General features: G+C 68.1%; 2 protein-coding genes across 7 annotated transcripts in view; one reads left to right on the top strand and one right to left on the bottom strand.

The window, feature by feature from the left end:
• The window catches only part of BRF1 (BRF1 RNA polymerase III transcription initiation factor subunit), a 45331-nt gene extending 24556 nt beyond the window's left edge, over positions 1-20775 (top strand). For 3 of the 6 annotated variants that reach the window (XM_045074555.1, XM_045074559.1, XM_045074558.1), the window contains 14 exons: positions 129-201; positions 5156-5305; positions 6217-6310; positions 7046-7172; positions 7562-7601; positions 7687-7779; positions 11269-11538; positions 12725-12828; positions 13139-13220; positions 13294-13349; positions 14276-14532; positions 15734-15785; positions 16185-16353; positions 16726-20775. In XM_045074555.1, coding sequence (XP_044930490.1) covers positions 129-201; positions 5156-5305; positions 6217-6310; positions 7046-7172; positions 7562-7601; positions 7687-7779; positions 11269-11538; positions 12725-12828; positions 13139-13220; positions 13294-13349; positions 14276-14532; positions 15734-15785; positions 16185-16353; positions 16726-16763 — 1605 coding nt within the window. In that variant the 3' untranslated portion in view covers positions 16764-20775. The remainder of the gene's footprint in view (positions 1-128; positions 202-5155; positions 5306-6216; positions 6311-7045; positions 7173-7561; positions 7602-7686; positions 7780-11268; positions 11539-12724; positions 12829-13138; positions 13221-13293; positions 13350-14275; positions 14533-15733; positions 15786-16184; positions 16354-16725) is intronic. The other 3 variants (XM_045074557.1, XM_045074560.1, XM_045074556.1) reach the window with 2 other exon arrangements.
• Positions 1508-3699, bottom strand: BTBD6 (BTB domain containing 6). Its single transcript, XM_045074561.1, has 4 exons — positions 3296-3699; positions 3055-3145; positions 2800-2918; positions 1508-2698 (listed from the first exon to the last, which is right to left on the bottom strand). Exons 1-4 carry the CDS (start codon positions 3655-3657, stop codon positions 1666-1668), a joined length of 1605 nt encoding a protein of 534 aa, XP_044930496.1. The 5' UTR covers positions 3658-3699; the 3' UTR covers positions 1508-1665.
• Positions 20776-25977: the final 5202 nt, after the last annotated feature.

Raw genomic sequence — 25977 nt, 5'->3', positions numbered from 1 at the left:
GGTGGGCGTGGGGATGGGGGCAGGCAGGAGCACCAGCAGCTCTGACGTGGGATCTGTCGGACTGAGGGAACCGAGCAAACGTTTCAGAAACCCCGATGCCGTCCTCAGTTGTGGCCTCTTCCTCACAGGTGAACGTGTATGTGCTGGGGAAGACCTTCCTCCTCCTGGCAAGAGAGCTGTGCATCAACGCGCCGGCAATAGGTACGGCGGGGCTGGCAGGGGGGCCGCAGCCTGGCCGGAGCTCGGAGTGGGAGGGGGTCCTGTGCAGGGACGGGAGCTTCCGCAGGCAGGCAGGGAGCTCTGAAAGGGAGCCGAGAGCCCGACGGTTTGGGGGTTACCTCTGGCTTGAATGCAGCGTGCCCGTGGTCAGTCCCTGGCAGGTGTAGAGCAGGCCACAGAGGGAAACAGGCCCCATCTGTCTACTGTCTGGGGAACACAGCCAGTGGCAGATGCTCCGGGGCAGGCAGGACCCCGATGGACGGAGCGGGGGCTTCCCTAGGCTGTTCCACCTTCCCTGGGGCTTTCCCGAGGGGAGCGTGGTCAGTCGCCAGCGGGGGCCTCGACACGCGTATCTCACGGAACAGAGTGCAGCTGGGTAGGGGTGGGCGGGGGGTGCAGGGTGGTCCCCTGGGGCTGGGAAGCCAGGGTCTGGCGGTGTGGGTCAGGAGAGGGGCGTGGCGGCTGAGCTAGGCCAGGCTAGGTCCCCTTCCAAGAGGCCACGTCCCTGTGCCGAGTGACACGGCTCCTCCCTCTGGGGGTCAAGCTGAGGTTTTTCAGAAACAGAGCAACTGTCCAGAGTGTGTGCAGCCTGGGAGGGCCCAGAGAGCCTGTCTTACCCCGAGGCCGGCCTGCACGGGGCCATCTGGGGCCTGCAGCCCGAGGCCGGCAGAGAGCCCCACCGCACCCACCACCCTCAGATCCAGGAGTCCTCCAGTAGGGCTCGGTCCGAGAGGCTGGGAGGCCTCAGGAAGCGCGACGCAAGCAGACACCGGGCCTCTTCCAGAGCATTGCACGCCAGCCCCACGCGGAAGCTGACCGACACCCACAGGGACAGGCGGCCCCCGGGAGGCAGTTTGTTTCGAACCAGGAAGCCTGGCGTAGCTGTGGGGGCTTCTCTGTGTGCTGGAAGGGACGCGCCGTCCACAGGCGTGCGGGAGAGCGTGGGTCTCCGCTTCCCGGTCCCTCGCTCGCTTCTTTCTCGGTGGCTCCTGCTTCGTGGAAACCTTGTTACGGAGACGCAGTTAGATGTGGACTACTTTAGGTGACTTTTCCCAATTTTGGTTTGAAGGGAAGGTTTTAGGTTAAGCGTGGTACCGCCGCGAACTCACGGGCGGGAGGGATGGCAGAGCCCACAAAGCAGGCGGTGTGGGCCCTGCGGGAGGGGCCTGTACGAAGCCTTGTACCCCCGGGTCTGCCCAGCAGCCAGAACTCAGAACCCCCGGCCCTCGGCGTGCGGGAGAGCCTCTGGCTCCCGCTCCGAACCGCCGCCGACTACGGACAAGAGAGATAGAAAGAAGCGAAGCCTTTAATGATGTCAGTAAGGCAGCCGGCAGGGGACAACGGGGTCGCACCGTCCCCCGCACGTCCCTTCCCGGCGGGGCCGGCCGCAGAGAGAGGCCTCTTCCTGGTGCCTGACCTAGCACGGCCACGCCGCCCCTCAGCCCCTCAGGCGTAGAAGATGAGCTCGGGGATCTGCCCACCCTGCACCCCGGTCCCGTTGGTGCTGTCCGAGGAGCACTGGAACTGGAAGGTCACCTTGCCACACTGCACTTCCGTCATGCCTTCCTGCCCGAAGTAGCTGAGCTCGCTGCCGTCCAGGACGGCGCTGGCTGTGTAGAAGGTGTCCTGCTCCACCTGCACGGGGTGCTCGAACCACACCGGGAAAGTGCTGCTGGAGCCGTCCGACACGAACCTGGTCCGCTTCTGCGCCAGCACCAGCCCTAGCCGCTTGAGTTCGATCTTGACGCTGTACTCGGCTTTGCCGGCGCTGGAGCCGTACAGGCCCAGCCCCGCGACAAACACCCTCCTGTCCACGGCGAACTGGATGCTGTCGCAGCGCCCGCGGTAGCGCCACTGGTTGCTGCGGTAGGCGGACGACTGGAAGCGGTGGCAGCGCTGCGGGGCCAGGCCCTTCCTCTTGGTCAGGGGGAAGCTGAGCGGGGGCTTGTTGGCTGCCGTGTACCACAGGAAGATGCTGTGGGTCTCCTCCAGGGTCAGGACGTCCGACTGGGCAGCGCCGTTGGCAAACTCCTCCAGGCTCATGGTGGGGATTCGGACCAGGTAGAGGGCGGGCCCCAAAACGTGCCTCTTGTTGCGCGCGGTGACCGGCAAGCCCTGTCTCTTGCACTCTGCCTCGGCCCAGTTGAGCACGGCCTCGAAGACCACCGCCTCCTTGGCGTTGAGGGCCTCCCGCGTCACGATGATTTCCAGCGTCTGCCAGTCGATCTCACAGAAGCCTTCAGACCGCAGAGCCATCTCGGCCTGCGCATCGATGACCTCCCAGCAGCGCTGGGTCAGCTCGGGCTCCTCAAACAGCCGGCTCTGCGACAGCAGGACGCAGGCGTTTTTGGCTTCCAGACTCGTCTCCAGGAAGTTGACGCAGGCTTTCGCTAGAGCGGGGACGATGTACTTCTTGGCAGCGTAGAGAGTGGCCAGCACCGTGTCGGCTTCCAGGTCGATCTCGTCGCTGTACATGTACCTGGGCGGGGGCGGGGGCTGCGTCACGGGATGCTCGGGGTGGCCCTGGACAGCGGGAGCACCCACGGCCGCCCCTCCCTGCGCCCCGGGCGGCGCGCTTACTTGAGCAAGATGAGGAAGGCCGCGGGCTCCACGTCGGGGATGTGGATTTCCGACTTCACTTCGGCCAAGTCGCCGTAGAACATGGCGTAGAAGACGGAGCTGCCCACGGCCAGGACGTACTGCGGAGGAGACCCGAGCTGCCCTGAGCTGAGCCGCGCCCCGCCCCGCCCCGCCCCCGGCGGAGGCCTGGAAGCCGCGACCCCCTCCCTCCCAGGTTGGGGAGGGCGCCCCGGGAAGGGCCGGGCGAGCCCTCACCTTGTGGGCGGGCACCCTGCGGGCCGCTCCCGGGGGCCCCACGACGAAGTGCACGTCGGCCATGAGCTCGTTGTTGAACATGAGCGCGTTCCTGCAAAGGGCAGACGCGCGGGGCGCGGGGGTCAGGCCGGAGCGCGGCGCGGGGGGTCAGGTCGGGGCGGAGCGGGGCGCGGCGGGGCGGGGTGGGGCGCGGGGGGTCAGGGCGGGGCGGGGCGCGGGGGTCAGGGCGGGCCGGGCTCACCGCTCGCGCAGGGTCGGGTGCACCGCCTGCCAGCTGGGGCTCTCCAAGTTGTTGTTGTCCGGCGCGGGCGGCGCGGGCGCGGGCGGCGGCGGGGCGGGCGGCGGGGCGCAGGGCGGGCCCTTCCTGCCCGCGGCGGCGGCGGCGTTGCTGTTGGCGATGTCCGTGGCGGTGGCGGCCGCGGAGCCGGCGGCCGGGTACAGCTCCGCGGCCATCTTCGCGGGCAGGGCGGCCTCCGCGCGCGCCGGCGGGGGACCGAGCGCCCGAGCGCCGCGCCGGGGCCGGGGGGGCGGCTCCGCGAGCACCAGGAGCGCCGTGAGGCACTGCGCCACCCGGCCGTGCAGGCAGGCCAGGGGCAGCAGCATGGGGCCGCCCGCAGCCCGCAGCCCGCCCGCCGGCGCGCCCGCAGCCCGCAGCAGGGGGCGCCGTCCCGGCCGCCCTCGCCCCGCCGCCCGGCGCCTGCGCGTCACGTCGCGTCACGCCTCTCCGCCGCCCCTACCCCGCCGCGCGGACGACGTGCGCGCTCGCGGCCCGCGCCGCCCCGCCCCTGCCCTCGCGCGGGCGACGTGCGCGCCCCCGCGCCGCCCCCCCCTCCCTCCGCTGGCTGCGCGCAGACGCGCGTGCGTGTCGGTGCGGGGCGCGCAGGAGCCCTCGGGAGGCCGCTCGTGTGCGCGCGCTGCCCTGGTCTCCGGGACTGCCCTCGTCCCCCGCGGGCCCTGTCGCCCGCCGGTCGCTCCCGGGGCCTGCTGGGCGCCCCGGCCGGACCGTCCCTGCGCCCCCGCGGGCTCGCCGCGCTCCGCCGACAGTGCGGCTCCACCTTCACCCCAGGCGGGGGCAGAGCAGGAGCCCGACCCGGAGGGGGATTCGTGACCTGAGCCCAAGTCAGGTCCTGAGCGGAGAGAGCGCCCTCCCCGGCACCCCGGTCCTTGCTGGTCCGCTGAGCCTTTGAGTTTGCAGCTTCCCGGACAGGCTGTCGGTGAAGGTCGCTGTTTAGAGGCGCGGGCCGAGCTGGTCTCTCTGTGGCCAGTCTGCGCTTCGGGCGCTTGAGGCAGAGCGTCCTGGGAGGGCTCCGTGTCCGCGGTGTCTCCAGGCTCTGCTGGCCGCCGCCGGGCTGCAGGGCACTGCCGTGCCAGCCCACGTGGGGCTTCCAGGGTCTGGAGCTCAGTCCGGTGGCCCCTCGTGGACGTGGACTGATCGGCCCCCCAAAGGAGGGTGCTTGATGTTGGTGGACAGCAGGGTCCTGCCGATCACCACCTGCCCCACACGCCTGCTCTCTGGCTGGCCTGTGGCCCCCTCAGGGAGCTCCCTCTTCAGGCCTCAGCAAGGACTTCCTGACGACCCCGTCCAGAGCAAGTCTGGCCCCTGGTGTTCCAACGGCCCCGCATGATTGGGTCAGCTGAGGGAGGGAGAGTGTGTGCACGGGTCCCTCCTGAGCTTTCCCCTGCGCGGAAGAGTATGGTCACTTGAGCTGCCCCTGCACCTGCAGACAGCGGGGGGAAGCCGTGGCTTGAGTTTCGGATGGTGAACTCAGCCAGCGAGTGGGGAGCAAGCAGGCTCCGTCCCAGTGGCCATCCGGCAGGTGCCAGACACAGCCGCAGGTGTCGCGTGTGTCCACGAGCACGCAAGTGCCCGTGCAGGCTTAGCGTCCGACCCCTGCGGCTGCTGTGGGAGGGACGGGGCCGCCAGCCCCTACCAAGGGCCGGGGAAGCCATGCAGTTGGAGGAGCAGGAGGGTCACCCCTAGGACGGGTATCCTGCTAGGTGGTGCTGGTGCGCCACCCAGAGCTGGAACACGCATGTTCCATGGGGCCTGGGGGAAGGGGACGCACCCTGGGCGGCACTGAGGCACCCCCGTCTGCGGCAGATCCGTGCCTCTACATCCCGCGCTTTGCTCACCTGCTGGAGTTTGGAGAGAAGAATCACGAGGTGTCCATGACAGCCCTGAGGCTCCTGCAGCGCATGAAGAGAGACTGGATGCACACTGGCCGGCGCCCCTCGGGCCTCTGCGGGGCAGGTAGGACGGGTCAGGAGGCCTGGGGTCAGGAGGGCCAGGTCCTCTTGGGTCTCCCATCGGGCGGGTAGGACTGCATGGGGTCAGCAGGACGGGTCCCCTCGGGTCTCCGTGGGGCAGGTAGGATAGCCCGGGGTCAGGAGCGCCAGGTCCCCTTGGGTCTTTGTGGGGCAGGTGGGACAGCTGGGGTCAGGAGGGTCAGGCTCTGCTGGTTGTGGGGGTTACTGTCTCCAGAGCTGTCCTGTCCCTCGAGGGCTCCCATGAGGCCAGCCCTGTCCCTAGTGCCAAGTCACTACTGTTGACGATCCCTGGCCTTTTGGGCTGGCTCCTTGGCCTCCCAAAGGGTAGCTGTTTGGTCTCCCTCTGCGTTTTCTAGCTCTGTCCCTGACGCCTTGGGGTCTGATGTAGCCCTTGGGCCTGGAGTCCTCCCCAGCAGGCCTTTACGCCTGTCTGGTGGCCTCTACTCCAGGACACCCCCACTCCCCGACTCCTGGCTCCGGTCCTTCCTGGGATGCCGAGAGCCTGCGTTCCCGTGCTCCGCGGCACGGGGCCCACTCTGGGCCGTGTTCCCAGAGTCCTTACCTCTGTTGCCAACCGGTGCTTGTTGGGTGTCACCTCAGAGTTCGCTCACCAGCTTTGAGGGGTCCCACAAGGTTCTCAGAAGATGCGTTTTTCTTTTCTGAGTTTGAGACGGAAGGCGCGACGCCGCACTTTCTGACTCCCCGCTGTGGCGTAGTTGCACGCAAAGCAGCACGCGGCTCTCGGGTGTGGGACCTCACGAGCACTGGGCAACGGTCACCGGCCGTGAGACCCCATAGCCCTCCCGGGCAGGACTCCCACTGCCCAGGTCACCACCCTGGCCCGTCCTGAGGCTTGACCTCCCCTGTTCCTTGCCCCGTCATGCTTCTTTCCAGCACTTCTGGTTGCGGCCAGGATGCATGATTTCCGGAGAACCGTCAAAGAGGTCATCAGCGTGGTCAAGGTGTGTGAGTCCACACTGCGCAAAAGGTAGGTGGCTTTCGGTCGTGGCTTGGGGTTCAGACACCTGCTCTGTGTGCTGACCACAATTGCCTCTGCGGCCCTCCCGTCCACTGGTCTGGCCAGGACCCAGAACGGCCTGGGTCGTCGAGGGGCTGCCCGCCTCTGTCCAGGGTCTTGGTCCATCTTCCTGGCCCCCACGAGCTGCGCCTGCAGTGGCCCTTCTGCCCACACCCCAAGGTAGGTTGGGGTGCACTGAGAGCCCTCCCAGGAAGCCCGGGTGTCCACAAGCCCCCACTCTGGGCTGCGGTGTCTGTGGGGCGGCCGAGCTAGCTGCAGCGTCAGCCGCGGGTGGGCTGGACGGGGTTGTCAGGAGCCCCATCACCGGTCCCTGTCGGGGCCGTTTTCACTCGAATCTGCCACGTGCAAGGTGTTTCTCGTCTGAGATCGTAGCCTGCGGCGCTTTCTGAAGCAGATAAAGTATTTTGCACGTTTGATGTCTAGTTCTCTTTGGAAGTTTTTTTGAAATAAGTTTTTTATTCTTAGACGCCCCGCAGGTCGCGTGACGTGGGTAAGCTCTAGCCGGCGACTACCCAGGGCTGCCGGCTTGGTCTCCTTGCGCTGGGCCTCCTCCGAGTCTCCCCGCGGGAGCGACCAGTGCGACCTTTCCTCCCTGGGGCCCCGCTGGTGGCCGCGGCGAGGAGGGCTCGTAGCCGAGGGTGGCCGGGCGCCGGGCGGCTCTCTCCTGAGGCTTTCTTGTTCCAGGCTGACGGAGTTTGAGGACACGCCCACGAGCCAGCTCACTGTGGACGAGTTCATGAAGATCGACCTGGAGGGGGAGTGCGACCCCCCATCATACACCGCCGGGCAGCGGAAGCTACGCATGAAGCAGGTGAGTGCGCCCCGCGCGGGCGGGCCGGGCCTTGGCCGTGCAGCACGCCGGCATCTTGCGGCGTTACTACGTCTTGTGTCCTGTTTTTACTTTGAAACGGGCCAGGTCGGGTCTGTGTCTCCACGGCATGCAGGGAGAGGTGGGCGGTGCCCCAGCGGTCAGGTGGGGTTAGGGGCTGAGCCCTCGGGGCATGGGACGTGGGGTGCCAGGTCCCTCGATGGCCCCCACATCTTCCCCACAGCCATCAGGGTCAGCCCTGGCTCTGCCCTGGGCGGGCTCAGTACAGTCCAGTTCCTTGGGCGTGGGAGTCGGCGTGTGTCGGGGCTGGGGACCCAAGCGCCGTGCAGCCGCTTCCCCACATGACGTCTTTGTTTCCACTGTTGTTTCAGCTCGAACAGGTCCTGTCCAAGAAACTGGAGGACGTCGAAGGTAACCCGCCGGCCTCACCGTGACAGGTGCCTCCGGCCCCTAGAGCAGTGGGTTTGAGCTCAGTGTGCGCGGTCGCCCCCTCCAGGTGAGATCTCCAGCTATCAGGACGCCATCGAGAGCGAGCTGGAGAACAGCCGGCCGAAGGCCAAGGGGACCCTCGCCAGCCTGACCAGAGACGGTGAGCACAGCCGCGTCCCCCACGGCCTCCAGGGGCTGGCCCTGCTCACGTCACCTGCGCCAGGCACTCCCTGCTGGCCAGCCTCTGGCCCTGTTTGCTGCCACCCCGTGCAGGGCTGCAGGGCGCCCCTTCACAGGGTCCCCGCCCTGGACACCCCTTGACCCTGACGTGCTGTGCTGAGTGTCCAGCTGCTCCTGGGACTTCTGTGCCCCCAGGTTCTAGCCTTCGGGGAAGCTGGTCCTCAGCACCCAGATCTTCATTCCGGACTGTTCTGCCACTGCCCCCAGAACCCCTTCCTGCGGCCGCTGGCTCCCCTTCGTGGCTCCCACGTAGCCGGGGGCATCGCAGAGCCGCTGTATCTGTGCACGGGTCTCCGCGCACACGGGGTCTTTCTTGCGCTCCTGGACGCTCCCATGTTGCCTTCCTGCCCAGTCCTCGGGGCCCCGTTGTTAGGTCTGCGCGGGGCCCTGTTGTACGTCTCTCTGGTTCAGCAAGGCCTGTTGCTTACCACCCCTGCCTCGGGCTATCTGGAGGGCAGATGCCGCTGCTCCGTGGCCCAAGCCCCAGCCCAGCGCCCCGTGGACCCACTCCAAGAGTGGACATCTCCCGCCCTGTGGGTGTTCCTGAACCACTTTCTGGGCCAGGCCACCTGCCCGGTGCTGCTGCCCTGAGCAGTGTCCTTCCGCAGTCTTCCGCTGCTGCCAGGTGTGGAAGCCCCAGGTTTCCAAGCCCCAGGTTTCCAGGCCTGCTTCTGTGCGCTCCATCACGGGTCTTCCACGTGAGTGACCGCTGCTTTGTGCTCGCCACCGACGTCCGGCCTGCTGACGTCTCCTGACGCCCAGGCCATGGCCTGGCCCTTCAGCCCCTGATGAGTGGCAGTGGTGGCCACGGGCATGTGGCCCAGGTGCCTCCCAGGACACGGTGCTGGCTTGGGGCTGGGTGCTACCTTGTCCTGAGAGGGCCGTGCCCACGCATGGTTTTCGCTGGGTGTTGTCTGGGCCATCGGTGAGCGCTTCGACATTTGTGGGGCCCGTGGAGAGCATGTAGGGTTTCCTGGGCTCCATGCGACCTGCCCCCCCGCCCCCGCAGGGACGCCCCAGCCGGGTGGCCCCATGGTCTGTGTGTTCGCTCGTGTCCTTGCGGGGGTGTTTCTGTCTCCCTGGCTCTCTCTGGTCTGTAAGTAGTTACTGGTTCCCCGTGAGTGCCGCGTCTGCACTGCACGGTCATCGCGTCGCCCCGGTGGCTGCGTCGGTGACCCCCCGCCCTGCTCCCTCAGCCCCGCCCGCTCTCTGGGCCCCGGAGCCGCTGCCCGAGGGGTTTGCTCCGGAGTTCGGGGCATGCGAGGGAGCCCGTGGGCCTCGTCAGAGCTCTGTGCTGCCCAGGCTTCTGCTTGTGTTTCCCTTTGAGGCCGAGGCTCCCGAGGGGCATATGGTCCGCAGCTGGGGCAGCGCCGTCTGTCTCACGGTCTTGCTCCCAGTGTCCACACCTGTCCTCACGCGTGGGGGTGTCACTGGTGCTGGGCCCCTTGTGGTCTTCTTTGGTTGGGGACACCGTGAGCCCCTGCATCCCCCAGGGCGTCGCTAGCCCTTCTGGTCCTCACTCTGCCCGGTGATGCCTTGAGGACGGAGGTGGCCAGTGTCCGCTTGCCCGTGTGGCGACTGCTGTGCTCTGACATGGGGGCGTGTGTGCAGCGTGTGCCTCTGTGGTGCCCCAGCCGGAGACTCTTCTCTGGTAGTCGGAGCCCGTTCCCGGCGTGCCTGTGACTCGGGCGGCGTTCTGTGCACCTGGGGAGGCCTGGCTCTGCACCCGTGTCTTCTTACTGCCGTTTCCCGCACAGCACCTGGTGCACTGCCCCCGCCGTGAGGAAGCCGGCCGGGGGTCTGCCACCAGCGGGTCCCCCCATCTCCTGCCCCAGGCTCAGCTTCCCACACCTGTTCTGACGGGATCGTCGCGGGTGCGCTCCCTCTGCCCGGCTCCGCACGTCTGCTGACCCGGACCTCCTATGGCATGGGACGGCAGACGTTTCCTCCTGTCTGGAGTAAGCCCGAAGCTAGGTGGGGTCACCAGCGGCGATGGGACCCAGGAGGCCCGCGTGCCACCCCTCCTGCCCGGCTCCCAGGCTCCCTGCCCACGCGGTGCTGAAGGGACTGGCCAGGACAGGCGACGTTTCGGGAGAGGCCTGGGGAAGGAAGGGGCCCTGTAGCGGCGTGGGGGAGGCTGGTGCTTACATGGGGTGCAGTCGGGTTGTGGAGGTCCCGAGTGGGGGCCCAGGGATGACACGGTCTGACTCAGGCTGAAGGGGCCGGGGGCGGGGAGCACGGAGGCCAGTGGGGAGGCCGGACTCTGCAGGTGGTCCCGAGGCCCAGCCTGTGGGACAGGAGTGCGGACGTGCAGGGTGCGCGGCTGCTGAGGTCTGGCCCTAGGGCGGGGGCGCCCAGGCGTTGGGGTGGGGGCGCGGCGGAGTACCAGGAAGGGTCATCGCCCCGCACGACTTTACTGTGCACGAGGAACCGGACGGCTTTTTGCCCGCGGAGAAAAGTTCACAGAGACGCGTGAGCCCGCGTGAGGCTCCGTGCTTACCGCGAGCGCTCACGCTGGAGAGCAGGGGGAGGCGTTCTGGGGCGGACGTCCTGAATGTTGATCGTTGGAACGTTGGGCGACGTTCACAAGTTTAGTTCGACAAAGTGTGACGCGAAGATGCAGCCCTTGGTGAGTCTCCGCCCCCGGAGCCCCTCGTGCTTTCTGGAGTTCCGCGTCCACGGACAGCATGGCGTGTCTTGACTGCCCTCCGGCTGCCCGGTTCTGGTGGACGGTGCAGGTCGGCGTGTGCAGCCCCTGTCCATGGTGCAGGAGAGGTGGCTGGTCGAGCACGTTTGGGGTGATTCTAGGTTTGGGTCGTTGCACACATGGTGCTGGGAGCGTTTGTGTGCAGGCGTCTGTGTGGATGTGCACGTGGGTGTGTCCGGGCGCACCGAGCCGCAGACTTGCTGGGTCAGCTGCAGGGCACGGGCCCGGGTCTTGGAGAAGCCGCCCCGGCTTCTTCCCGCAGCCGCGCCATGTGCCTTGGTTGGTCGTGTGTTCTCTCGTGGAGCCCTGAGTGTTCCCGGCATGCTGCGGACGCGCACTCATGGGGGACAGAGCTCCCTCGTCTGCCGCGGTCCTGCCGGGGGGCGTGGAGGGGGCTGTCCGTGTCCCACTCGGAAGTTTTGCTTGATTCAAAGCTACAAACGTTTTCTGTTGGTTCCTGAGGCGTTGGTGCTCTTAGCCGTCGTGTCTGTTTTGAGTGACTTTCTGTGCAGCGTCAGGGGTGGAAGCCCGAGGGCTCCCTGCAGGCACCTGGACGTGGGGCCGCCTCCCGGCAACGCGCGGCTCCGCCTCTTGGCACAGTGGAACGGGTGCCTCCTGCCGCCCTACGGTCGTGTCTGCTGGCACGGGGCGGGGCGGGGCGGCTCCTGCAGGGTTCACGGGTGTGTGGCGTTGCGTCCGTAGGCTCCGTGGAGGACTCTGCGTCCAGCTTGTTTGGCGAGGAGGACCCCGAGGACGAGGAGCTGCAGGCCGCCGCCAGCCACCTCAACAAGGACTTCTACCGGGAGCTGCTTGGCGCCGGCGTCTCCTCCAGCTCTGGAGAGGCAGGAGGCCCCGAGGGGGGCAGCCGACCCCCCGCCCTGGAGTCCCTGCTCGGCCCCCTGCCCACGGCAGCCAGCCTGGGCATCTCGGACTCCATCCGGGAGTGCATCTCCTCCCAGAGCCAGGAGCCCAGTGAGTGCTGGGGAGGGTCAAAGGGAAGAGGTTGGGGTGGGGGCTGTGGCCGCGGGCTCTGGGTCCAGGTCACCCGCCCCTTCTGCGGGGGCAGAGGTGCCGCCGGATGTGGCCTCGGGGAGGGCAGGCTGGGAGGATGCTGCCAGCTCCCCCGTGCCAGGCGGAGCGGGCCGTCGCCCACCCCGTGTGTGAGGACACCCTGCTTCCCAGCGGGGCTTGCCGCTGCCCCCAGACCCCTCCTGCGCCAGCCCCTGGCTCAGGGCTGGGCCAGACGCGAGCTTGGTTGGGTGGTGGCTGCAGGCTCCTTCCTGCCTGTCCCTCTGCGTCTGTCTGAGCTGCCTCTGGGCACAGCCCCACGTGTGGGCAGCCTCACTCGCCGGGCTCCGGCGCCGCAGCGGGGGGGCCTGAGCAGGAAGAAGACCGGTTTGCTTCTGCCGTGTTTGCTGCAGAGAGCGGGTCGTGGCCCTGTGCCAGGACTGGCTCCCCCAAGTACTCCCGGCTGCAGACAGGCCCTGCCTTGCCCCTGGGCGCCCAGGGCTTGGCTCCATGTGCCGGGGCCTCCCCAAGGGTGCTCTGTACATATGTGTATCACACCCCTGTTCTGACAGTGGGACGGACCTGTGCAAAGGCCCTGGGGCCAGGAGAGACCATTCTGCAGGAGCTGAGGGAGTGAGGCAGGGCATGGAGGGTAGGAGCAGTGTGGGGGTGCCGGGGGGACCCCTGCTTAGAGCCTGAGTGTAGAGCTGCAGCATGGGGGTGCTCGGCTGCTGGGCGTGGGCGGGCCAGCCGTGGCCAGAGGCTGCCCCAGCTGCTGGGCTTTTCGGCTTGTGCTGTTGACCCGGGGGGATGGGGGGTGGCCAGCAGGGTTTGGGGTGTCCTGAGTGCATCACTGAGGACTGGCTGAGGGCCCATCTCCTGGACCAGTGAGCAGAGAGCCAGACAAGCCACGCTTCCGCACTGAAGGCGCCTGTGTCGTAGGGAGCCTCCGGGTCTGCTGGGGCTAGCGTCGTGTCCTTTCCGCACGCAGCCCTGGGCTGTGAGCCACGCAGTGGCACACAGAGGGGCTGGGCTTGCCGGCAACGAGGGGCTGCCATCAGCCCTTGGCCAGAGCCCAGGTCCCAGAGGAGGCGGCTCCTATCCTGGAAGGGGTCCTAAGACCTCCCCGGGACCGTCTGTGCCTGCTCAGCAGAACCCGACCCAAACGCTGCGGCCCTGTGCTTCCCCGTAGCCGGTGCGCGTGGGGACGGAGAGCTGGACCTCAGCGGCATCGACGACTTGGAGATTGACAGGGTGAGCTCCACTGAACTCTGCACGGTCGGGGCCCCGGGCTGCGGGAGCGGGGCACCCCCTCGCGGCCACATGGCCCCTGGAACCCATGTCCGCCCACTCTGGCCGGCCGCCCCGCTCCTGTGCCCGCGGGCCGGTGTGTGGACCCGGCCCCGCTCCCAGCCTCGGCAGGGGTGGGCGAGGACAGGCATCGCTGACTGGCTCCCAGTAAGGAGCCCGTGGCCCGCGGGTCAGAGGCCCGCCCTTGACCGGCCCGTCCCTGGGGAAGCGTGTTGGCAGCCGAGACCTGAGTGTGGCGCTCTGCTCTGCCCAGTACATCCTGAACGAGGCGGAAGCCCGCGTGAAGGCCGAGCTGTGGATGCGGGAGAACGCCGAGTACCTGCGGGAGCAGAGAGGTAAGCGCCTGCCCGCCTGCCGGGGGGCCGGGGCCGCGGGGCCCCTGCTCATCCTGCGGTGGGGGCTTTTCAGAGAAGGAGGCGAGAATCGCGAAGGAGAAGGAGCTGGGGATCTACAAGGAGCACAAGGTAAGGCTCGTCCGGCGCTCGGAGACCCGCCTGCCCCTCCCCCAGTCACACGAGGTCTCCCAGGGTGGCAGCTCCGGCCACGCAGTCCTGCACGGTGCTGGCCTCCCCTTGGACGGATCACCCTCAGCTTTGGGAGGTCCTTAGGCTGAGTCGAGGCATCGGGACCCCCACTGAAGGCCCTGCCCCAGCTCTGGGATCCCCCCTCTGGGCCCTGGGAAAGCCTGCTTGTCGCAGGTGACCTGTGGGCAGTCACAGAGACACGGCTTGCTGCTTCTGTGTGGCCGGACAGGGACTCTGGCCATGAGGGAGTGGTCGAGCCCCCGAGCAACAAAGGCAGGAGCTGGGCATGCATCCAGTGTGGGTCACTGGTCTGCTTGAGAGCCTTTCCGGGGGGCGGGCCTGCAGCTTGGGGTCTGGGCTCGAGGCCTCTAGTAGCGTGGTCAGCAGGCGGGTGGGCAGGGGAGGAGCCGGCAGGAGGCACAGTTCAGGCTTCTGTAGGTGGCACACACCAGGACAAGGTCTCCCCATGCTGGGTGATCTGTCCAGAGCACGGCACCCTGCTCTGCCTTGTTCAGGTGGGGACAGTGTCCAGCGCAGCCAGGTGTCCGTATGGTGGGCTTGTGGGCGGCTCCCAGTGCTGCTGCGGGTGACCCCTCCCGAGAGACCTCACACCCTGAGCCCTGCCGTTGGCTCCACAGCAGAGGGATGTAGGCTGCCCCCTCACCCCGTCTGAGAGGAGGAGGTCGGAGCCGTCCGTGGGGGGCCTGGACCAGCGCCCTGTACACCTGGGCTCCTGGGGACAGGGCTCCCTGGCAGATGCTGGCTGCCCAGCCCCTCCCCGTCGGGGCCCAGCTAGCAGGGTCCCCACCTCACCCGAGACACCTAGCAGGTCCCCAGGAGGCGGTAACTCCCCTGTTTCTGTTGAGCCCAAGAAGTCCTGTAAGCGACGGGAGCCCATCCAGGCCAGCACAGCTGGGGAGGCCATCGAAAAGATGTTGGAGCAGAAGAAGATCTCCAGCAAGATCAACTACAGCGTGCTCCAGGACCTCAACAGCAAGGGCGGGGGCAGCCTGCGTGGGGGCGGCGCGCAGCCCCAGGAGCGGGCCGGCGCCCGGAAGCTGTCTCGGAGGAAGACGCCCGCAGGCAGGAGTGGGGCTGACCCCGTGAGCAGCGTGGGGAAGAGGTACCGTGTGGGCGCGGGCAGGGGGGGCCTGGGGGGTGCGCTCCCCACCCGGATGCTGGGAGCCGACGTCTGGGTCCCCTGCTGCACCTGCGGCCCTGGCCGGCCCGTGTCTGTGTGTGGGGCGGGCGGCTGGGGAGGGGGTCCGACCCTGCAGGCTGTGTTCTGTCTCTGGAGGGGCGAGCCAGCCTCTTTTCCTGGGAGGGTGAGGAGCAGGGAGAGGAGAGCCTCCCCGTTGGCCTCTCCTCCCGCGGCAGGGAGGACCAGGGCCGAGGACGGCCCCGGGGACCGCCGCTGAAGCAGACCTCCCAGAACCTTGGCCAGCAGCAGCTGGGCGGCCGCCTGGAGAGCCCCGGGGCAGTACAATTTTAGGTCCCGTTTTAAAAAAACTTATTTTAGGGAGGCAGGGAGAGAGAGCACCCAGAAGCGTGAGTGGGGGAGAGCGGAGGGGAGGAGCCGCGAGGGGACTCAGGCCGGCCGAGCACGGGCTCACCCTCAGCCTGGGGTCCCGACCGGAGCCTTTCGGCCAAGAGTAGGACGCTCCACATGTGGAGCCCCTGGTGCCCCCGAGTTTAGGTTCTTACTTGTCAGACGACAGAGGAGCATCAGATCTGCCCGGGCTTATCTGCCATCGACCGGCATAGCTTTTGAGCTAAAACTGGCTTTGTTACCAACATTCAAAAGGAAGTTTTCACAGAAAAACCCTGATTTCCAGCTTCGGCAACCACCCCCGTCGCACCCCCGCTCCCAGCTCTGTGCCGCGGCCCCAGGGCGGGTGGTACTCAGGCTTGTTATCACTTTTGGCCCATAGGGTGGCGACTTGGGGCCCATTGTGCTGTTAGGAGGGCACAGGTGCAGTCACTCACGCACCTCCGTGGGGCACGTACGTGGGGCGTGTGTGCACATAGGACACGCCCTAGCGGAGGGGCACGGGGTGGGCGTGAGCCCCAGCAGAGGGGGCAGAATGCCGACTGGGCCAGGCCGGGTTAGGAGTACGAGGCCGGGAGGCTCCGCTGGGAGGAGTGACATCAGGGTGAGCGCTGAGGAGGGGGTCGGCTTCTGGGTGTGGGGTCTGGGGGAGCAGAGTCGGGCCAGGCACTCGGTGGCCAGACACCGCCAGAGACGCCGCCCCTCAGCAGGCCCCTTGTCCCCTGACCCGTGGCTGCAGCCTGGACTGAGGCTGCCACGCTGTGCTCTCTTTCAGGTTGCGGCCGATGGTGTCCGCCCAGCCAGCCAAGAGGGCAGCTGTAGGGGAGGTACGTTGTGTGGCCATGGCCCGGGACGGGCCTGGGGACGGTGTCTGTGAGCCACTGAGCAGTCAGCCCATGGCAGGGAGGGAGCGTGGGCTCTCCTGGCCCATGCACAGCTGTCCTTAGGCCCACGGGTGGCAGGAGAGTGGGCCTGAGCCCCAGCCACATGCTGTGGGGCTGGGCCACATCCTCTGGGCAAGGCCCGTGGCCTTGAAATGGAAGCCTCGTGGGTGCTCGTGAGTGTGGACGGGCTGGACAGAGGGGCTGCCTGGGAGCTGTGGGGGCTCCGAAGGCTGGGAAGCGTCCAGGACACGGGAGGGGCCAGTGGGCCTTGGGTGCCAGGCTGGCGCTGTGATGCCGTCCCCCGGGGCAGGCGGCCTCCCAGAGCCTGTGCCCCGGTTGCAGACCTTGCTCCTGAGCTCACCCAGCCTGGGAGCCGAGCCCGTCAGGCCCACAGCGGTGGTGGAGAGTGGGCCTGTGTCCTACCCCCCCGAGGAGGACCCCGACGAGGAGGACCCCGACGAGGAGGACGGAGAGCCCTGCGTCAGCGCCCTGCAGATGATGGGCAGCAGCGGTGAGGGGACCCTGCAGCTGGTTGGGGGTGACACGCCCTGGGTGGGGGCAGGGCTTACTTCCTCGAAAAAGGCACAAATCCTCTGCTCCTGACCAGCCCTAAACTCAGAGCTTTGGGCTTTGAATGAAACCTTCCCTCACTCCGGGCGAGGCTGGGACCGAGATGCAGATCGGTGCGTCCGTGTGGGGAGCCCGAGCGCTGTGAAGGCCGTGGGCTCCAGGCTGCAGGGGCGCTGCCTGGCCGGCGGGAACCAGGCCTCAGGGCCTTGGGGACGGGAAGACAGCACGTGAAGAGGGGGCCTGAGCCCCTCCAGGAGGGGCGGCCAGGTGGGCCCCGCCCCAGGGTGTCCACAGCTGTCCTCTGCGCCCGCAGATTACGGCTGTGACGGCGAGGAAGACGAAGGCTACTGAGCCGCAGCCCGCACCACGCAGCTCCGCACCTCTGCGGCACTTGCTGCCGGGACCCCGTCTGGAGCACCGTGAGGGGCGAGTGCCCGGCAAGGGGACTGGGCCGGTGTCTGCGCGTCTGGTCCGATGTGGGTCTCATGGCCCAGGAACCTTGGCAGGCGGCACCGTCCTGCCCCACGGGAGGACACTGAGGCATGAGGAGGCCCACTCTGGGAAGTGAGTGCTGGACTCACTGCCCCTGCGGAGCTGGGGGCCTCGGCCCCACCCTTCCCCGGGCTGAGAAGTGCCGCACCCAGCCTTCCCACCGCCGTGTCTCCAAGCCGGACCGGCCTCTCCTGCACTGGGCATGGCCCAGCCGCCGGTGACCTGAGCCAGCAGTGCTCTCCACAGATGAGGGACCGTCTGTGCCCAGAGGCCGTGGGGTTGCCCTGTGCAGCCTGTGCGGCTGGCCTGACCCTGCCCTGAGCCGGAGTCAGGAGAGCGGGGTCTTGTTTGAGCGGGGCCTGGCTCAGTCTGTAGACGGATGGCAGACCGAGCATCCTGGCCGCACCACTGCCCTCCCGTCCAGCTAGGGGCCCAGCCCCGCCACTTGAAGGCCCAGGGACCACTCTGAGGGCCTCAGTGTGGACATCGCTGTTCTGGACATGGCCAGGGAGACAGGGCAGGAACTCCTGTCCCTCGTGGCCACAGCCTCGGCCCCCCTGACAGCAGCCAAGCCAGGCCATATCGCCTGCCCAGGGCTCAGCCCTCTGTGTCCAGGCTAGAGTGTGGCCGAGTCTGCAGCAGGGAATCTTGAGGTCCTTGGCTATACCCGTCCTGGGTTCTGGAGAGCCAGAGCGGGCTGTGCGGTCGGTGGGACAGGAAGACCTACCTGCGCAGACACCCACTGAGGCTGTGGCCTGGGCTTCCCGGCTGGGCTCCGTGGCCGGCCCCGGAGGAGGGAGGCCGCAGCAGGGCACCTGGCCCGTGGGGGTGGGAGAGGCACATAGCAGGGCCCTGGCCCCGTTGTCAGAAGCACGGTGGGGACGTGGCTCGGGCTTCATCCTCACCCCCCTCACGCCCACCCCCGTAAGAAGTGCCTGAGCCTGTGTGTGGTGTGGGTTGTCCCGGCCAAGGCCCCTCATGGGAGGGAGGACTGAGCCGCAGCGGCTCTTTAGGGAGCCCCAGGCACCGGCTCTGAGGTGTTTGCTGTGCCGTTCAGGGACAGGACCCCCATGTGGAGGGGTAGCTGTGGCTTTGGAAGTGACCAGGTCACCTTCTGGGACCCAGGGCCGCCGGTGCAGCATGGTGTATGTGGCAGGCTTTGAGACGGGGCTCAGTGAGGGGGAGGCGCCTCCGCTGGGAGCCGGGGCCAGAGCGGGTGTCCCGGCAGAGGCTAGTGGGAAAGCTGCACCTGCAAAGCAGGGGAGGGAGGGGGTCCCACGGGGCGTCGGCAGGGGAAGGGGTTTGAGAGAAGAGGCAGGCGCTCAGGGTGGCCAATGGGGCCGAGGCCCGGAGGCGAGGGGACTTCATGGGGAAGAGGCCCGGGGAGGCTGCATGGGCCGGTGGGGCTCTTGGCACGTGAGGTCTGGGGGCGGATGGCAGCGAGCGGGAGTCTGGCTGAAGCAGGAAGGGTCAGGCTCCTACATGGCTTGGAGAGGGGTCAGGTTAGAAGGGCTGGTGAGAAGGACTGTCCCCGGAGAGGGTGTGGTGTGGAGGGGCATGTGGGGTATTCATGCTTGGGTGGTAGTCAAGGTGCTGGTCAGGGGCAAGGCCCAGGCTAGCAGCCGGTAGGGTCCCTTTGGGCCACGGCCCGTATCCTGTGTGCCAGCCACCACGGCCACATGTGTGGGCTTGAGGGGGACACGCAGGCCTGTCTGCGCCTGTCCCACATCTGCGGTTACGGCTGCCGCGGCTAGGACAGGACCTCAGACCCCCACTTCACCTGCTGACCTGTGTTCTTGCGGGGTGGGCGGCAGGAATGGGCACCCTAGAGGCTTGGAGAGCCTGGGCGCCTGGGCCAGGGAGAGGGCCAGGGCCTTTGGGAGCCCTCGGTCCAAGGTCCAAGGGTCAGTGTCCCTGAGATGCTCCAAGGGCCAGGGGCCTGACTCAGGCCGGGTCCAGCCCCGAGGAGGAGCATTGGGCAGCAGCCGGAGCACACGTCCCCCCAGCTGCACGCCATTGCCTGCTGGTGAGGCTGCTTCCAGCCTGGGCTCTGCGGCACTCCCTGCGGGCGGGATGCGTGCGGGCCGCCTGCCGGCTTGGACGGCACCACGGGAGGTCAAAGGGCACAGGCGCTGGCGTGGAGGGGGCCTCCCTGGGCCGTGTCCTGACAGCCAGCTCCCTTCTGGGTGCCGAGGCCTGGCCAGCGACCACAGGCTCGTCCTGAGAAGGGCACACGGCGGAGCCAGGGGAGGTGGTGAGGGGGTTCTCAGAGCCCTGGACACCTGTCTGTGCTGACCGTCTGAGGAGCCCATGTCTGCCCGCTGGCATGCCCGTGCCCATCCCTGAGCCTGCAGAGCTGGAACCCGAGGCCAGCACGCAAGCGAGGCTGGGGTCCCTGTGTGGGGGTCCCAGGCAGCAAGCAGGCACGTCCAGCCCCGCGGGCCAGCGGGTCCCCTCCCCGTGTCCTGTAGGGAGGGCTCGCGCGCTGGTGGAGCGGGACGGGCGAACCAGCGCCAGCCTGGACGGAGGGCAGTGCGCAAGGACACACCTGTCCCCGCGCAGCGGTGCATGTCCCCACGCGTGCCGCCCTCGTGCTTGTGTGTGCAGCTCCCTGTGCCACACGCGTGTCACACACACCGTCTGCAGCTACCGGACCCCTCCTTTCTGGGTGCCAGGCCCCGGCAGGCAGGTGGGCTGCAGTGGGGCTGTGGCCCGATGGGGCCTGCTCCCCAGAGAGGAGGGTCACCCAAGACCCAGGGCTCGTGTCTGCGTGCGGCACCCGCTGGTTGCCCATCCCGCCCCAAGCCGTGGGGCCGATACCTCCTATCCCCGAGCCCTGGGGGTGGAACCACAGTTACCCTCGGACAGGGCTGCAGCGGGCAGCTGGGCCATGGCTCCTCCGAGGATGGGGCCAGGTCTGCAGCGGCACCCAGCCCGCCAGCACACTGCCTGGTGCCTCCTCAGCCGTTCCGGGGTGTCCCAGGCAGGCAGCGGGGCCCGGAGGGCGGGAAGAGCTGGGCAGGGGGAGGCTGGGAGGAGTGCTCTCCAGAGCTGTCCCTGGTGACTGACATCTGCGCAGTGGCTCCAAAAGGCCTCCCTCCCACACCTGTCCAACCTGCTGGCCACTGTCACCAGTAACCATGGGCACACCAGCCTGCTCATTCTCCAGCCTCGTGTGTACTGGGCCCACACAACCCGCCCCCCGCCAGGTGCCCTCCTCCGGCCCCACGGTGGCTTCCTGCTGGGTCACGGCCCGAGCAGGAGGTGGGACTGGCGGCCGTCCGTGGGTACCAGCGCAGCCCAAGGGCAGTGGGCTCTGGGGAGGAGGGGCAGGGGTTGGGTATCCCCCAGGGACTGAGGTCCCCGGGGCAGTGTCTGCTCTGTCCGGGGCTGCCTCCAATGCGTCCGGCTCAGGGAACCCAGCGGGAGCCCCATGGGGTCTGCTGGGGTGAGCACCTCCCCTTGGCCATCCCGGAACTGGGCAGCAACACCTCTGTCCGCCGCCTTCTTCTCCCAGGGTCACAGTGTCCCCCTCCGTCCACCTCTGGGAGGTTGCAGCCCTGACAGACTGCGTGGTGGGGAGGCGCTGGCAGGTGCGAGGCTGGCAGTGCGGGGTGGCCGTTGCGGGTATGGGTGCCCAGTCCTTTGTGGATGCAGCTGGGGCCTGGGCACCCCGAGGCTGCAGACAGTCCAGCCGGGCTCTCAGGGACTTGGACTGCAGAGCACACATGCAGCCGCCGGGGGACGGGCCCGGCCAAGTGTCCTGGGCCTCTGCTCAGCTTCCCTGCCCCCTGGCGGCCACTTGCGCACCGTCGGGCGCTACCCTTGGGAACGCTGTATTCCCCGAGTAATAAAGACTAGAAGCCTCCAAGTGGGTGTGCGGTCCTTGTCCACAACGTGTCAAGGCCACCAGCATGTCGTTGGAGGGCCTGCCTGGCTGGGCTCCCACCACACAGGCATCCAAGGCTCACCATCTCATACACTGGCCCTGTTCCCCTCCTGGGTCTGAGGACCCCCTTGCCCAGCAAGGCAGCAAAGACTGGCTTGGAGAAAAGGTGACCCAAGCCCCTAGCACTGGGGGTTCAGCAGGAGCCTAGGAATCTGCTAGGCCTCTTGGACCCTCCTCGCAGCCCCAGGCCTGCTGCCTCCCGGACCCTGACCGCCCCTGCATGTGCAGCCGTGCCCAGGGCACCGTGGGCACTCAGCCTGCAGCCCCCTGGACGCTGCACCTCAGCTGCCTATGGCCCTAGACAGCCCCGGATTGTGGCCCCCTTCCCCATCCTGCAGCAGGGGTGCCCCAGGACCAGCCAGGCTGTGGGGGTTGGGACACTGCTTGTCCTCTGTCCTGGAGGAGGACTGCTGGTCCTTCCTGTGGCCCCCACCCCCAGCTCCAGCACCAAGAGCCTGCCATCGCCCAGGCCCCATGCGGTCTTCAACAGGACACACACACCCCCCCACCCCCACCTGCAGCCTGGCTCCAGGGGGACGCCAGAGGGGCTGGTCGGCTTCTGGGGGAGGGACTCTTGAGTTGGGGCTTCCAAGCTTTGCGTGTGGCCGGCCGGTCAGTGCCTCTCTGCCTACGTGTCGAGAGGGTTGGCTGCTCCCTGGGGAAGCTTGGGCCCCAGCCAGGCTGGCAAGGGGTAGGGTCCAAGGGACAGGCTCCAGAGTCGCAGGCCCTTCAAAGGGTCGTGGGCGGTAGCAGCAGCGTGGGGCTCTATGGCTTTCCTGCCAGCAGAGGAACCGGGCTCAGGAAGCCATTGTCCCCATACAATGGACCTGGCTGGGACCTGTGAGGGCAGGGGCTCCAGATCGGTGGAACCTGACCTTGACCCTGATCCACCACCGATAGTCCTCCGCACTCTCTCATGGCCATTGCGGCCAGCCCTGGCCAGGAAAGTGGACAGCTGCTCCCATCCGAGGACTAGTGCACCAGGGAAGGGGTGATGGGTGGCCTGGCACTCATGGAGCAAACCGGCGGGGGTAGGGGGTGCTTTGGAGGAGGCACCCACCAGCCCTGGTCAGCTCGTGGGTGGCCAGGGAGGGACATGTCCCCTTCCACCACAGGGAACAAACTGCTGAGGCCATGGGGACTCAGCCGCTGCCTGGGAGGCCGAAGCTGGACGGAGAGCCGGCCTGCTCTGCCGGGCCGTGCGAGGGCTGCCCTGTCCTGGCCGGGGTGGGTGGGGGGTGCTTCGCACCAGCCTGAGTCATTGGCCAGCCCCCGCCCCCAGCTTCAGAGGTCACGGTGAGTAAGGACATTGTCTGCCAGGTACCAACCCAGTGGGGCCTGGGAAAACAGCTGCCTGGCCCATCGCAGGGGACTAAGATGGTGGCCCCGGCACTGCCTTCAGTAGGGACCCAGGGCTGAGCAGGCCACTGGCGTACTGTGGCTTGGCCAGGAGGCCGTGGGGCATGAGGCTGGTGTCCCCGTGGGGCCTGATGGCAGGTGGTCGCAGGTCCTGGCAGACGGCGCTGCGCCCAGAGCTGGGCCGGGATCAGCACCTGTGCACGTGGGCGCCACACTCAGGTGCACACAGGTGCGTGTCGTGTCGGTCAGGGGAAGATGTCTCCGAGCCCCCCGCCCCCCACAGCCTGCACTGATGTCCCTGAGCCCTCGCCCCCTCTGGGCTCCCTTCCCCACAGAAGCTTCTCACCAGGAGAGTGTTTGCTCCAGCCACACACAGCTCTGGAGAACCCAGACCTCCTACCCGTCGGTGCACAGAGGATTTCGTTCAGCCAGTGTTGGCCAAAGCCTCGAAGCCAAGCTTTTATTGGCATTGGCCGTGGGGACCTGGCAGGGATGCGCCTGCGTCTGCGCTGTCGGGAAATCCAGCAGATGGTGGGGGGTTGCTGCTGAGAACAGGTGTGCGACCAGCTGGACCGCTGGACGGATGGGGAGCTCGGGCGGGGTCTGAGCAGGTGGGCTCTTTGGTGGGGGGAGCAGCAGGTTTGGGGATCCAGAGAGTGCGCACAGCTGCTGGCAGGGAGTCCAAGAAAAGGGGTCGACACCTGGAGCTAGCTCTTCTGCCCGTGGTTCGGTGGGTGGCGTACAAGTTCTCAGTGCAACCCAGGCCTGGCCCTGGGCAGGGCTGATCTTCAACAGACCCCAGCCTGGGGATGGAGGGTTGTGGGGAGGGGGCACGGTGGTCACACGGCCACGACACAGGGCTGGAAGGAACGCGCAGGCACACAAGGCTCTCAGCCATGCAGAGCTCCCCACCAAGCCCGCCCTGCTCTGTGGGCTCCACACGGTCTGCGTGGGTCCGAGCCGCTGGGTCCCAGCCAGCAGGCGGCGCTGCGGGACAGTCGCGAAGCCCTGCCTTGCAGGTCTTGTGTGCGCGCTTGTCTGTGTGGGTCGGGGCCCTGAGGAGCCCTGATCCTGGGAGGAAGGAGTCCACCCTGATGGCTGGCCCCTTTGCCGATTACCTTTGCACCAGGTGGTCTCCTGATGCGGGCAGTGCGATCAGACCAAGATGACCGCCCAGACCCTCTCCACTCTCCCCTCAACTTCACTTTCTGTGTCACCTGCAGTGTCCCCAGGCAACCTGGGTGAGGGGGGTTCTTCAGGGGACAGCAGGCTCTGGGTCCCCACTGAGGGTCCAGTGTTTGTGGAAGAGGTGAGATGGGTGTAGGCGTTACCCAGGAATGCTTCCTGGAGGAGGAGACATCCACACTGGGACCCGAAGGAAGAAAAGCTGGTCAAGCCACAGTTGGCCACAGAAGAGGCAGGAAGGCTACCAACCTGGGGTCATTGGTGACAGAGAACCAGGGCGTGGGGGGGATTTGGTAAAAGCTTCTGAGGGTGGGAGTGGTCAGGGTCCCAGAGGATGGGGTGTCAGGTTTCTTGCAGAATGGGGGGGGCTATGGAGCCAGCAGGTGGGAGCAAGGACCTGGCCCAAGAGGTGGGCGGGGGAGAGGATATACTGAGCTCGGTGGGCCCGACCCTGGCCGCTCACCCTACTGGCTTTGGGCAACTTGGGTTTTTGGGGAGGGCAGACAACCCTGGGGGTTGGGGTTGGGGGAGGGGGGACCAACAAGCATTTCCCAAGGGCAGAGCTGGACCCTAAAACATAGGAAGATGGTGGGAGCGCAAGCCTGGGGCTCCTGGGAACAGCCAGGTGCAGGCTTGGGTGAGAGCCTAGGCAGGGGAGGGATGTGTGTACGGGCGGGTAGGGTGTCCCCAGGCCAGGCTCCCGGTGAGTCACTGCTGACCCGTCGTCCCGGCGCCGTGGGGGCCCAGGCTGGGCTGGCCGCAGGAAGCTGATAAAGGGCCGAAGTCAAAAGCTTCCAGGCCTCCCACTTCCTGCAGCCCCAGGCAGGGCGCGGTGCTGGGGGAGCGGGGGGACCGGCAAGCATCTCCCCATGCAGCCCCAAGTGTCCACGGCGTGGCCTGGATGGCCCACAAAACCACAGAAATTGTGACCCATGATGCCCAGCTGTGCCTGCGCAGGATGTAGTCGGGGTCGTTGTGGTGGGTGCAGCGAGGTGCAGCAGGGTACAGGTCTGGGGTGTCAGAGCAGGGGCAGCGTGAAAGGGAGGCCAGCTCTGGGGGTGCGGGAGGGCACAGCCGCCGGCCACCGCGGGTGCATGTTTACCTGACCATCAGGCTGCATCCACCTGAGGTCAGGTGTGTGCCGCCAGCCTAGGCTGCGAGGGCTCCGTGTTAACCCAGGTCACCTGGGAGTGGGGAGCTGGGGGAGGCAGGAGGGCCAGCAGGGCGGCTGCCAGGGCTGGCAGGGCGCGCCGGAGCACCGCTCCCGGTGACCGCAGCTGCCACGCGCCGGGGCGACAGCCCTGTCGAAGGGGCATCACCGGGAGCGCGAGGACACCGGACACCACCCCAGCGGGTGCTCCACCGCCAGGGCCTCAGGCCGGCGCCCCACCCCCACCGTCACGCCACCAGCCCAACCTCGGGGGCCTTGGCAGAGTCACCAGGCGCGCGCCCTCCCTGCCGGGGGTGACCCCCGAGGCCACCTTCTCCAAAGCCCCCGCCACCATCGCGGAAGCGCGTGCCCCGCAAGCCAGGCGACGGACGCGCGGAGAGGCGCCCACGTGCCCGAGCCCCGGGGCTCCCGCGGCGTCCGGCTCGCGCGGAAACAGCCCACGTCGCGCGCCCGGCGACAGGCAGGTCCGCGGCCCGGGGGCGGGGCCGCTCTGCCGCGAGCTCGCGGATTGGCCCCCGCGCGGCCGGCAGGGGCGGGGCAGGCCTCCCATTGGCCCGCAGCCGGAGGGGCGGGGCTGCCGCCAGCCGCGCGCGCGGCCGCCGCTGGCCCCGGAGCCGAGCGAGCTCGCGGACGCCGGGGCAGCGCGGAGGTTCGGGCCGGGCCGGGCCGGGCCGGGCCGAGCCGAGCCGGGCCGGGCCGGGCGTCCGTCCCCGCGCCGGGGCCGCGGAGCAGGGCCTTATCAGCGCGGGCAGCTGGCGGCCCGTGCGTGCGCGAGCGCCCCGGCCCAATTCAATGGCCATTGTCCGCCGGCGCCTTTGTTCGGGAGGCGGCCACTTCCTGCGGGCCGGGCTGGGCGGGCTGGGCCGCGCGGGCAGGAAACGCTCCGAGCCGAGGCCCAGACGCCGAGGCCGCCCCAGCCCGGGGTCAGCGGCGACGGCCACCTGCGCGGGGGCGCTCTGGGCTTGGGGCCGGGGCCGGGGCTCGGCGCGGAGTCGTAGGGGCCGGTCCGCGGGGAGGGCGCGCGGGGCCGGGGAGGCGGGGTGCGGGCCGGGCCCGCGAGGTCAGGCCCTGGAGGGCGGGGGAGGGGCAGAGGAAGCCGGAGGGATATCCTCAGAAGCAGGGGTGCCCCTCCCAGGTCGCCGGCGGGGGGACAGGCCCCCGCAGGTTAGGAGGACGCAAAAGTCGGGGGTGGAAATCCAGCTCCTCGCTGGTCTCTAGGGAGAAGGGGTCGGTCCCCGGGAGACTTCAGGCTGACAGTCAGGACTGGGGCCTGGGGCCGGGTCGGGGGAAAACAGGGCCCCAGGTGCGCCCCAGGGAGGGCCGGCTTCCTCCTGCCTTCCCAAGCCACTGCGCAGTCCGGCTCACCAGGGACAGGCTGCTTTAGGGTCCCCCACCAGGCCTCCCTCTGC

This window comes from Mustela putorius, unplaced genomic scaffold (genome assembly GCF_011764305.1).
Source record: "Mustela putorius furo isolate JIRA1106 unplaced genomic scaffold, ASM1176430v1.1 tig00000129_pilon_pilon_pilon, whole genome shotgun sequence".
In the NCBI taxonomy this organism is placed as follows: domain Eukaryota; kingdom Metazoa; phylum Chordata; class Mammalia; order Carnivora; family Mustelidae; genus Mustela; species Mustela putorius.
This window is presented reverse-complemented; position numbering and strand designations above follow the sequence as displayed.

Bases quoted from the DNA above. Each gene is read 5' to 3' on its own strand.
- BTBD6 (XM_045074561.1), bottom strand. From the start codon at position 3,657: ATGCTGCTGCCCCTGGCCTGCCTGCACGGCCGGGTGGCGCAGTGCCTC. The intron at 3,146-3,295 runs GTGAGCCCGGCC...TGCCCTTTGCAG, and splicing joins CACCCGACCCTGCGCGAGCG to GAACGCGCTCATGTTCAACA. The intron at 2,919-3,054 runs GTGAGGGCTCGC...TCTCCTCCGCAG, and splicing joins GCAGGGTGCCCGCCCACAAG to TACGTCCTGGCCGTGGGCAG.